Here is a 12,104-nt window from a genome sequence, read left to right as displayed (position 1 = left end):
CTTTGATCACTAGTGACACTGAATATGCTGATGACTTTGTATATCTTTTATTATAAAGCATCTATCCAAGTGCTTTGCCCATTCTTATACTGATGTATTCATTTGTGTGTTTTTTAAATGCATAAAAGCACTTCAGCATTAAAGATACTGACAGTTCCCCAATTTTTATTTGCTTTTTACGTCATTTTTTAAGGAAGATGTCTCTGGTAGCAGAACGAATGATTCACAGATGAGGAAAATCCAGTAGGGAAAAGTGCATCACAACTGATCTGCAGGAGGTGAGACCCCTTGTTCCCCACTCCCGCCCCACCACAGTCCATACATCAAGTCCTTTTGGCTCCATCAGCAAATACATTTCAAATCCATCCACTTCTCACCATCTCACTTCCACCACCCTGCTCCCTGCTTCCTGACTGGTCTCCTGGCTTCCCTTCCAGCCCTCTTCAAATCCATTCTCCACACTTCAATCAAACCAAAGGCTTTCTGTTGCACTTAGAAAACTATCTACCAACCACTAAAGAGAAAGGATAACGATGTTAGGTGATAGAGGTGCTAAATAGCACTACAATGGCAACCATATCACATGTATCAAATCAACACACTGTATATCTTAACTTTACCAATGATATATTCAATGAAAACAAAATCATTAGTAGCTTGAAATCAGCCACAGTGAAGTATTTATAGCCCAGAAACTGGCAAAAGCTACAAATCAGGACTTCCCTCTCTTGATCTTCCACCCTACACCCCACAGAGCTGGTTATTAAACATTTACCAGCACACGAGCCTTAGACAATGTCAGAGAATGATATGTCCTCCCAAAAATTGCTGATGAGAGGAGAGAGCTCCAGATGGAAGGAACCTTCAGACAGGAGACTGTCTCTGGCAATTGCATGGATAGACAAGGGAGACCCACTCCGGGGGAGGACGACTCAGCAGATGCCCAAACGACATTGAGGAGCAGCTGGACCCTTGGAATGATGTTTTTATTAAGTTCCCCAGAACATAAATGCAAATCTGGGCAAGAAAGCCCAAATTATGTGACAGTACATTTCTTCCAACATGCAGAGTAGGGGCTCGAAATATAAATTAAATTCTTATAGAAAAATAAAGTTACACATATTGGAGGGTGATACCAGGGAGCTCTATTCAACTAACCTGCCTCCCTCTCTGTCCCGCCCCAACATCTCCTGCCCTTGTTCATCACTCTCTAACCATTCTGGAATATTCTGGTTCTCTCAAATACATCATACATACACCCCTCTTCAGGGTTATTTGCATTTGTAGTGTCTTCTGCCTCAAATCATTTCTCCCCAGATACTCACAAGGCTGGCTCCTGTGCATCATTCAGGTCTCTGCTCAAATACCATCTCCTTAGAGAAGGCTTCCCTGAGTCTTATCGAACCCCCTTCCTGCAGCACCCCCTCTCCATTACAGCACCTTGTTTTACTGGCCCCTCACTACTTTGAAATTACCTTTTATTTTTTGCTAGCTTACCAAGTCCCCAAAAGGTAAGCTCCTTTCCTGCTTCTTTCACTGCTTCACCACCAGCACCTACAACAGCGCTTGCAGCCCACTGAAGGCACTCCATTAGGGATTGCTGAATCAATGAATGAATGAAGGACCAACTTTTGAACAGGGACTGGCAAACTACATCTAGCCCATAAGCTAAGAATGGCTTTGACATCTTTAAGTGGTTGAAAACAAAACAAAAGACGAGTAATACTTCAGGGCACACAAAAATTAGAATAAATTAAAATTTCAGTGTCCATAAATAAAGTTTTATCGGAACACAACCACGCCCATTCATTTGAGGATCAGCTGTGCCTGCTTTCGTGCTCCAAGGACAGAGCTGAGGAGCTGTGACAGAGACCATATGCCCGCTCTCACGGCTTCTCACTGCCTCTGGCGCACTGCAAATCACAGTGACACAGCTGTAACTCGATTTGGCCTCTTGGTCTACAAAGCCTGAAATGTTTCCTGGACCTTTACGGAAAAAGTTTGCCGACACAAGTTAAGAAAGAGAAGGCTCTGAGAAATGTTTCTGAGGGAGAACAGACAAGGCTTGCTGTCCTAACGAATGGGAGAGGAAGGGAAGAGGGGGCAGGTGTCGGGCGATGTGGTGGACAAATAGATGGGGTGACATTCACTCCAGCATGGAGGGTGGGGGCAGAAGGCAGCAAAGAGAGGAGAGAGGTTGCGTTTAGTTTGGACATGTGAAATTTGAGTACCTGGGGATCAAGTCTAGATTCCAGCTCAAGAAGTGAGGCAAATACAGTGAACCAGGAAGTTAACCTAAAAAAACAAACCTTTATCAGATGGTAGACAGGGAAGACACTAAGTGTGAAAGGAGGAGGTGGGTGAGTCCTCTTATGTGTCCACAGAAACCTCACACAATCCATACAGCTGGTACAACTAAACCTCCAAAACGTCACCCCATGCTCAGGTTTACCAAACAACCAGCCAGACCCACCCGCTGGCCACCATTTCTACTTCTCTCCATAGGTACAAACACCACGCCAGAAGACTTGCCACTGCAGGGAGAGAGGTATATAATAATTTTGCAATTAAGTACAAGGGGATCAGTCCTGACATTCTGTTAGAAAGCCTGTCATGTGTCGCCTTGCTGCTGTGAGTAATAAAGGAGCAAGCTGGGAAAACAATGTCCCCTGGAGTGGCCTGATAAAAAACCCTAATACTCTACATGTATACAAGGCTTCCTGGTTTACCAAAAATTTCCTTTCATCAGCAAAGTGGGGACCAGCATCCATGCTCACAGATGAAGTAGACCAGACTAGCAGATAAAAGCTGGGCTTTTTCAGGCTGAGAAGAGTACAAGAAGGTCAGCGTCTCATTCATGTTTCTAGGTAGTAATGGACGGCAGGGGTTCACGCGGTGGTTAACAGATGTCAGGGATTTCTGCCGACTTGTTGCTAAGGGAACGTTTGTGAAGATGCCCCAATCCATAGAATCCATAAGCCCTGCATACTGCTTTCAAGTCCTGTGATGAGGTCACCTGACCAGACCAGCACACAGCAGTGAAGGGGTCGCGGGAAGGCTCCTCCAGAGCAGAGGTGGACAGGGGGGTGGGCAAAAGGCAGATTTGCAAACAGCAGGAGCTACAACTATAGGCCACAGCCCCCAAGTCAAAGGGCAAGATGACGTAGTGAAGTTGCTGAAAGCAGCACCTTAGTCTTTTCCATCACAATTACATACTCCGCGAACCACCAGCCCTAATTACACCTTTTGTGAACAGAGCTGATGACCACCTTAAAAATTACTGGCATAATGAACAAAGCCACACCCATTTTAGGAAATTTTCACATTACAGAAATGCCATGTATTAAAATCAATTTGTGTAACATATTAAGCATCTACTAGATGTCTGACAGCTCAGATAACACTGCCTATTAATAACCAGCACCAAAAGCTCTGACCTCAAAATGCTGGACTGGTATGTCAATGGCAGTGGACAGACCCAGGATTTAGGGACAGGAAAATCCAGTTTCAAATTCAGCTGCATCATTTATCGTGTGACCTTTATAAAGAAATCCCTGGCATCTTGAAAAATATATATATCCTCCAAGGATAACAATGGAGAATTTCCTAGAAGAACTGCCAAGTCTCCTGCATTTCACCTCCCGCTGGGGGCTCTCTCTTCGGTCTGGCCTGGCGCTGCTTCCCCTGTAATGGAACATCTGTCCCAGGTATATTCTCTCTACCCTTCTGAGGTAGCTAGTCTGCAAGATGGCCCTGGTCTCCCTATTACCCACACCTGTGTGCACTTCCCTCCCACATGGAATTTGGACTGGTCCCGTGACTCACTTTACCGATAGAATGTGCCAGAAGTGATGTGCTAGTTCTGAGCCTAAGCCTTAAGAAGGCCTGACAATTTGCACTTTTGCATTCTTGGAAGCCAGCTACCGTATAAAAGCTCCCATTGCCCTGCTGAAGAGAAAAGCCATAGGCAAAGGCCCTGAAAGACAAAACACCAGTTGGAGAGGAAGGTCACGTGGGAGAATATCAAGGCGCCAGACATGTGGAGTGAAGAGGCCGTTTTGAAGGTTCCAGCCCAGGTGAGCTCCCAGGACTCTAGTCCCAGTCACCATCTGCCTACAGATGCATGGGAGACGCCCAGGCAGACCAGCAGAAGAACAATCCAGCTGAGCCCTGTCAACTCAGAAATATGTGAGATAATAAATGGCTGTTTTGAGACACGAAGTTTTGGGGTGGCTTGTTACATAGCAATAGATAAGACAGCATTCCTTAATTATCCATAGCACAGCAGCTCTACATCTCTCTCCCACAGCCACACCTTATAAACTCCTGCAGTAATCACATGAACCCAAAATGGGAGAACAGAAGGTAGAGAGAAGGAGATCAAGTTCAAGGGTGACCCTCTGCAACTGTCTAGTTCCACTGACAAACAACATCATACTGTTAGCATCTGAGGTCCACACCTTCCAGCCAGATCATGGATTCTAAGAACAGCACATAGGTCAAGGAAAACTCTGTTGTATTCGCATTCCAATCTTATTAACCCCCAGAATTATTTTCCAAAAGCTCTGGTAGTTTTTCCAGATGCCTTACAGTATCTTCCAGGTCCCCGATTTCTGCTCTCCATTCCAGGTAAGAACAGGCCACAAGAAATTCCTGGGCCAGGGTTAGGCGATCCAGCTATGGACCTGTCCAACCATTGGACCATGTCTGACTCTCCAGATCCTCCCTGGGGATGGAGATCTGGGCTCTTTTCTCCATCTACCTTTTCCAGAAGCTGTTTCTCAGCCTCCATGTACCTCCTAGAAGTCTGGTGGAAATCTCCCCTGTAGGGCCTCCAAGTCTATGGAGGTGATCTCAGGCCTGGCTTGGAGCCCACAGAATGTGCTTCTGCAGACTCCAACCCCATCTCAGGTCTCCTTTATCACAGCTCCTCCTCGGTCATGTCTCTCAAATATTATATGCGTTTTCAACTCTTCTTCATGGCTAAAGAGACCCTCAAGAAAGCTTCTACTGGCTGCTTTTATCTAAGGGCCTTTATATCTCATAGGCAGCAGCTGTGGGTCTTTTCTATTAAGCCTCCTCCTTTCCTGGGAGAAGCTGGTTCCCTCCCGCTGGCAGGCTTCCCCATCCCTTGAAGAGCCAGGATCCTTGGGGCCAATCCTTGATCCCACCAGGACCCTCCACGCTTCTCTGCTTGGGCTGAGGTTTTCATAGAGGCTGCCCCGAGTCTTGACCAGAGATTTCCCCAGTAACCAGCATCAAAATCCACCAAACGGGCCTCTCCCCAAGGACTGGCTAGCCACCAGGGCAGATCTGTCAGCCCTCTCAGACTTAGCTCCCAACTCCCCTCCATGGGGTATGCTTCCTACAAAGTCGGGGCTCTCAGTGCCCCTTTTCTCATATGAACAAGGACAAAATCCTTGGGGAGTGTCCATTTTGCACATACTGCTTCTCCACCCCTAACACCGTCTTCCATCAAGATGGTGTTTCCTGGTATCACTCGTTCCACCCAAAAGCAAAAGGTACACTGGCGTGGGGGTTACAGTGGAGGTGCCATGCCCAGCTGTGCAGCCACCACCCCACTCCTCTCCCAGGAGGCTGGTTGTGCCCAGCAGCTCCCCAGGCCTTCTGAACTCCATGCCCCCAGCAAGCTCAGTGCCAGGCACTGCATGAGGTTTACCACCTCCAGGATCAGGGGCCCCTTCTCTAGCCTCCTGGTCTCTGCCCTCTCAGCCTTGATGAACACCTGGCTGGTTGTCCTCCAGACTCATGTTTCCAGATGCTGACCAATCTACCACCAGTGACTCCCATGGGAGTGCTGCATTCACCACTAAGTGATTCTGGATTTGAGGACTCAATCCATCCCAAGGGACTCTACTTGCATAGCCTCCATCCCTGCCCAGCCCTCAGCCTTAAGGTCCAGCCTGCTCATGGATGAGGTTCACAGACACAAAGGGCCTGACCTATGATCCTCTCTGCAGAAACTGCATCAGCTTTGGCCCTGAAAAGAGTCCCAGGGCTCAGGGCACAGCAGCCCCACCCTGCCTCCACCTGTGGAAAAAACAGCTGGCTCTGAGTGAAATCAAACTTCAGGGTTAGCAGGAGAGATGCTCCAAGTGGGAAGGAGCAGCTGCCCTCATTTTAGCACCAGCATCCCTAACAGGAGGCTGTCACCACCATGCTGACCTCGGGAGCTGCACTTACCCTTTCCCACATGGATCTACTGGCCTTTTAGCACAGTTAAGCCCAGGCTGTCATGTTCAAAAGAGACATGGGCACAGGAGCAATGTTGAAGCATCTGAGCTGCTAATCAAAGATACAAGCATTACTCCTGGGGCAATTTCCTTCACCTCTCATATTCAGTTTGCCTGACTGTAAAATCGGGATGGTACCTTTTCCTACACAGAGTTGTCAGGGGAATTGATGACAATGTATGTCCCATGCCTAGCACCTAGTAGGCACTCAACAAAAGGAAGGTCCTCTCAGCATAGCTGCTCACACGGATGACACTTCTGTCACAGGTCACCAGGTGGGAGTTGTCTGAATGCCCCTTAGGCACCAGAGATTTCCTAACTATGTCTATGCCATGGAATGTGACTGACACACCCAAGATTGTCCCAGCTAATCATTCTGCTTGTCCCTGGGTCTGGTCCACACTCCCTTTCCCTTACAGAGAAATGCAAAGCCACTCCATTCTTGCTAACACAGCCTACAAACCCACCAGCTTCACCCCCACCCAAAATACAGCTGGCTGATTCCAGCCAGGGACGCTCCTCACCAGACAGACATCCCACAGCCAAATTTCCACATTGGTATTTCCTCGAAAAGTGTGGCCACCAGAGGAACTCTAAAACAGGAGTCTCCCTCAGGGCTTCGGAGCTAGAAAAAAAGGAGGTGCCAGGTCTTCATAAGAAAAAATACACTTGCTTTCTTTCACATCCAAATCTCAGGAAAGGAACTGGGAAAGCTGAGGAACACACGTGAGCCTCTCCCAAACTCACAGGTTCTAAAAATACAGAACCAAGAAGGTTAGGGAACATACTCTGCTGCCAGCCCATGAAAGCTCCTTCCAGCCTAAACTTTGCTCAAATGCTACTACATAATTCATTTAGGAGGGATTTTGTTGTTTTCCTCTGGACCTGAAAGAAACTTAATGTACTTCTACGAGGCCAGGCTCTATTTTTGATCATATTTCCACAGGATACTTCTCAGGCAAACTCACCCTATAATCATCTTCCTTCCTTCCTTCCTTCCTTCCTTCCTTCCTTCCTTCCTTCCTTCCTTCTTTCCTTCCTTCCTTCCTCTTTTTCTTTCCTTCCCCTTCCTCCTTTCCTTCCTTCCTTCCTGCATTTCTTTGAATTACACGGAGCATTTTGGTCAAAATTTGCAATTATTTTGTTCTTTGTGAAGTTGGTCAGGGGTTAAATTATAAACAAGTTCAGTTTCCATGATCTGGGCAGCGTTTTACCAGTACGGTTCTGTATACCTGTGGGTAACTGCTCATTTAATCTTTACAGTCCTGGGTCAGGCAGCCTTTTACTAAAGGAGATGTCCTGTAAGGACATCCCCCACCCCCACCCCCACACCCCCGACCTACCCCCCACACACAGGACTTTAGAAACTTCGGATCCCACTTAGGCTGTGATCATGAGCTCAGCGATTAGAGGGCAGAGAGGCCTCCCAACTGTCACCCAGACAATAAACAGCCAGCCGACTTGGCTCATCAGGTCCCCTGTAGACCTGGGGCCAGGCCAGACGCCCAGAAACGAGCCACTTTCAGGTTCTGGAGGGGCGGGGGGCGCTGGCTGGGGGCTGCGGCATCCTTGGGTCAAGCCTGCTGACGGGGTTCAGGCTGGTGGCCAGCCAGGCTCAGCTGACCAGCAAGTGGGCGGCCCCAAAGCGGCCAAGCAGCCTAACCCGGGACAGCAAGACGGTCCACCGGCTGGCAGGTTCCGGACTCAGGGGTGGTGACACGGGGCTGCGCGGCCAAATCGGTGCCTCTTTTCCGATCACTGATGCGTCTCCCATAGACCGCCGGACTTCGCAGCCCTTCGCCGGCCCCTGACACTGTCGGGAAGGAGCCCGCCAGCTCCAGAACTCACACAGGCAACAAGTTCTCGCTTCCTCAGGGCTCCACGATGTGCTCTGGAGGCCCCGCACGGGGGGCGCTCAGGGGGCGATCCTGGCGCTGCCCATGCCCTGAGGGGCTCCCGCTGCCTTCTCCGCCCCAGGTGCGCGGAACTACGGGTTCGACTAGCAGCGGCTGCCCCCGGGGCGCCCCTCGGAGAGTGATGGCTCGGGCATCCCCGATGCGGGCAACAGGTCTGCAAGAGCGCCAAGGACCGGAGCCACGGGTCTCCCAGTTCCCGGCCCTCGCCCCTTACCTCCAACAACTGCACGTAGCTCGCTGGGAACCAGCCGCGGAGCCCATCCTCCTTCTCGCCTTCCCACCAACCGCCGTCCGGGACCTGCAGCAGCGTGATCAGCTCGCCCGCGGCGAAGCGCAGCCCCTGGCCGTGCCGCTCCCCGGAGAAGGGGTACAGGGTCCGGCAGCGGGCGCCGGACATGGCCTTAGCGCCCGGGCTCACAGCGCAGCCTGCATCCCTGCCGAGCCCCGCGGGTTGGGCAGCGGCTCCGCGATGTCCAAGGCGCCCGGCGCCCCGGGCTCCCGCGCTCTGGGCACGCGCCGTCTCGGGGGTGTACAGGGGTCCCCGGCCAGGCGGGGGACGTGCGCTCCACGCAGGGAAGCGGAGGCTCGCGGGCTTCTGAGAGCAAACGGCGACGCCCCCGGACCGGGCAGCTCTCAGATCCCAGCTCCGGGCGGGGGGGGCGGGGCTCGGGGGGAGGAGACCCAGGCGCCGCAGGCTCGGGAGACAACTTCCCGGGTACGAGGAACGCGGGCTGCCGCCGAGAGGGCCGGCCGGAGCGGCCCTGGCGTGCGGAAATGCGCAGCTCCCCGGGGAGGTGGGATCTGGAGCATCACCCTCGGCCGGGCTCCGCGGCGAGGGAGTGGCCCGGCGTACGTGGAGAGGAGGTTGGCTGCCGGGTGGCCGAGCGGAGACTCCCACCGCGGCGAGGGGGCGGGGCAGGGGCCGGACCAGAGCGGCCACGCCCGCTGAGGGCTGGGCTCCCTCTCGCCTAGGGGGCAGGTCACTCGGGAGGGGTCTCCCATTCACACTCCCACCCAGAGGGCCACTGGAATAGAAACGCCCCTCTATTGTAGGTCTGTTTTGTAGGTCTGGTGGCCGATGGCTGTGAGCACCCCCTCCGATGTACCCGTAAGGGAATGTGTTTGTGGCCGTCACGGTAGGAGTTGAACCTGGGGTTGAACTTGACTCACCGGAAACTGAACAATGGATGAAAGACAAGTTTGAAGCTTGGCGCCTGAGCCGGGAAGCCCGGTGGCAGCGTGTTACACAGGAGGGACCGACCGGGGAGGCGACGAAGTTGGAGTTGGTAGAAGTGGAAGCAGACCCCGTGAGGATAAATGAGGGAAAGGGGAAAGGTGAGAGGAACAGCCCCCCACCCCACCCCCGCCTTGCCTGCAAGGGGAGGCTGGCCCAGGGTACCAGTTCTTTCCTGAAATTGAGATTGGAGGCTGAAGCGTCTACACTCAGTCAACAAACATTCGTAGGAGGCTGCCACGTTCCACGCAATGTGCCCAGTACCAATAAAGATCATTTGGACAAGTCCCTGCTCTCCAGGGACCAGTGGACCTGGGTGCTGAGGGTATAGAAGTAAAAGAAAGCTAGGTTTCTTTATTAGCCTACTCCATAGGAAAAGTTAAAGCCCATCTCCTAAACCGTAAATAGCTGGACACTTTAATCTCTCTGTATACTTCTAACTGCCTACCCTTACATCCTGCTGAATAACCTTCTATGGCTCCCTATTGCCTATTAAATTAAGTAGAGATTTCTCAGCCTGGGTATTGCAGGCCCTCCACAATACCTCCCTGGAGCTCATCTCTCACTGTTTGCCTAGATGTCCTTTATAAAACTAATCAGGCTGGGCTACAAGAGCCTTAAGATCTTGTATGTCTTCCTATGCTTTGAATCAGTGGTTCTCAATCCTGGCTGCACATTAGAATCACCTGAACAACTTTAAAATATGCTTGTGCCCGGGCCCACCCTAGCTTGGAGAATCACTGTTGAGCCATATTCTGCATGTAAGCCATCTCACCTGAGTAGCCTCAGTTTGGCCTCTGGCCATTGGCAAGCTGACAAATGCAGATTGTTTATAATATGTCATCGATTGCAAATTCACAAAACCTTACTTGGCTAAAAGCATGGGGAACAAACTCTTAACAACAGTCATTACTAAGACTCCCTTAATGCAGAGCTGCAAAATTTGTTATAGAAAACAGTCACTACAGGCAATTGACCTAATCAAGTCTTAGAAAGGACTAAAATTCCCTGTATCGGGAATATGTGACTGTTAGCAGTCTGACCTCAGGGTTCATATCTGATGATAGGGCCCAGCTCCAATGGGAGAGCTGGTCCAGAGCCTTCCTGCCACCCATAATCCTCCATGGTGCCTGTGAGCAACTTGTGATCCAGTTTGGACTTGAGATCTCTCAACCTACACAGTATCCCATTCGCTTCAGCTCCAAATCGCCCACCCCAGTTCTGCTGCACCAAAATTGATAATGGCTGTCAATTTCTTCAATTCCTCTGTTTCGTTCCTGTAATCCTATGAGCTGGTATGGTTATTGCCCCCAGTTTATAGGTAGAGAAACGGCTCAGAGGGTATGACTTGCCCACCATCATATGGTCGGTCGGCAGCAGAATCAGGCTAGTCCATTCTGCTGGTCAGGAAATGTGTATCCTTGTAGCTCATCCATAAATAGTATCTTAAGGAAGGGCTCTTTGGTGATACGCAAAGTCAGTCTTGGTAGAAGTAAGACTGGACTAGCAGTCCGTGGAACTCCTGTCCCTGATCGCTCATCAATAAAGTAACCTTAGACAAATCTCCTAACATCTTTGGGTCTATTCCCCCATCTGTGATAGGAGACTGAGTCCAGTAGCTGGAATATGGGACTTGAGATGGTTAAATGTGTAGGCTCTGGACTCCCAATAGCCAAACCTCAGTTCCACCACTTGCTAGCTGTGTGCCCTTAGGCAATTTACTTAACCTCTCTGAGATTCATTTTCCTCATCACTGGAAGAAAATAATAGTAGTATTTATATCATAGAGTTATTAAGAGTATTAAATGAGTAAAAATGTAAATTATTTAGAGCAATGCCAGGCATATTAATTACTCAAATATTAGCAATTATTATTATATATCTTGTCCAATGGTGCTGGTTATTTATTATCTAACACTTCTTTTTGAACTGAGATTTCCAGACAATAATAGAAGTGGAAACTCTTACATCTTTGGAATGCCAAAAATTTTTAAGGAACACACTCTGTGTTTCTGTTTTCTCACAAGATCTTGGAGGAAAGATGAGTTTCTCTCTTACCTATTTTTCCTTTTTTGTCTTCCTCCTCCCTGATCTTCTATTACTATCTTGAACTTTTATTTGACTCTTTAATTATTTACCTTCTTTGATAACTAAGTCTTATTTTACTGATTAAGCTCTTAGTAACTCAGCGGAGGGATAGTGTGTTTATTTTAAATTTCCATCTATCCCTCTTAAAGCTTAGCACTGAGTTTTGCAAAAAGTAGGCATTCAATACTTCCTGAATTCATTCTGCACAAATTGTCTGGACCCTTGGTTTCTATTCTGATTTTCCATATTGCCAAGTTACTCTATAAACACGTGTTAGAACATCTGGATTAGACTGTATATTCCTAAGAGTAGCCTTCAGTCTCTCTTTCTTAGCATTCTCTCGACACTGTGCATTAGATAACTATGTGCTGGCAGAGATTTCTTTTCTATCCAGGACAGCCTTATATGCCTTTCCATCATCAGCCTTTGGATGGCAGATAAATACTATGAGGGTTTCAGTTTCTTAAAAGGTTAAACATAAATTTGCCATATGACCCAGCAATTCCTAACAGAAAAGAAAATGAATGGCTACATAAAAACTTGTAGTGAATGTTCATAAAAGCATTATTTATAATAACCAAAAAGTGGAATAATCCACATGTCCATCAATTG

General features: G+C 49.2%; 1 protein-coding gene across 2 annotated transcripts in view; it reads right to left on the bottom strand.

Moving 5' to 3' along the window:
• GAS7 (growth arrest specific 7) overlaps window positions 1-9,028 on the bottom strand; it is a 209,415-nt gene extending 200,387 nt beyond the window's left edge. The window contains exon 1 of one of the 2 annotated variants that reach the window (XM_019755227.2): window positions 8,385-9,028. In XM_019755227.2, coding sequence (XP_019610786.1) covers window positions 8,385-8,567 — 183 coding nt within the window. In that variant the 5' untranslated portion in view covers window positions 8,568-9,028. The remainder of the gene's footprint in view (window positions 1-8,384) is intronic. The other variant, XM_019755228.2, reaches the window with a different exon arrangement.
• Window positions 9,029-12,104: the final 3,076 nt, after the last annotated feature.

Source organism: Rhinolophus sinicus, linkage group LG15 (assembly GCF_036562045.2).
Source record: "Rhinolophus sinicus isolate RSC01 linkage group LG15, ASM3656204v1, whole genome shotgun sequence".
Lineage (NCBI taxonomy): Eukaryota > Metazoa > Chordata > Mammalia > Chiroptera > Rhinolophidae > Rhinolophus > Rhinolophus sinicus.
Note: the sequence above shows the minus strand (reverse complement) of the source record. Positions and strands in the feature narration are given on the sequence as shown.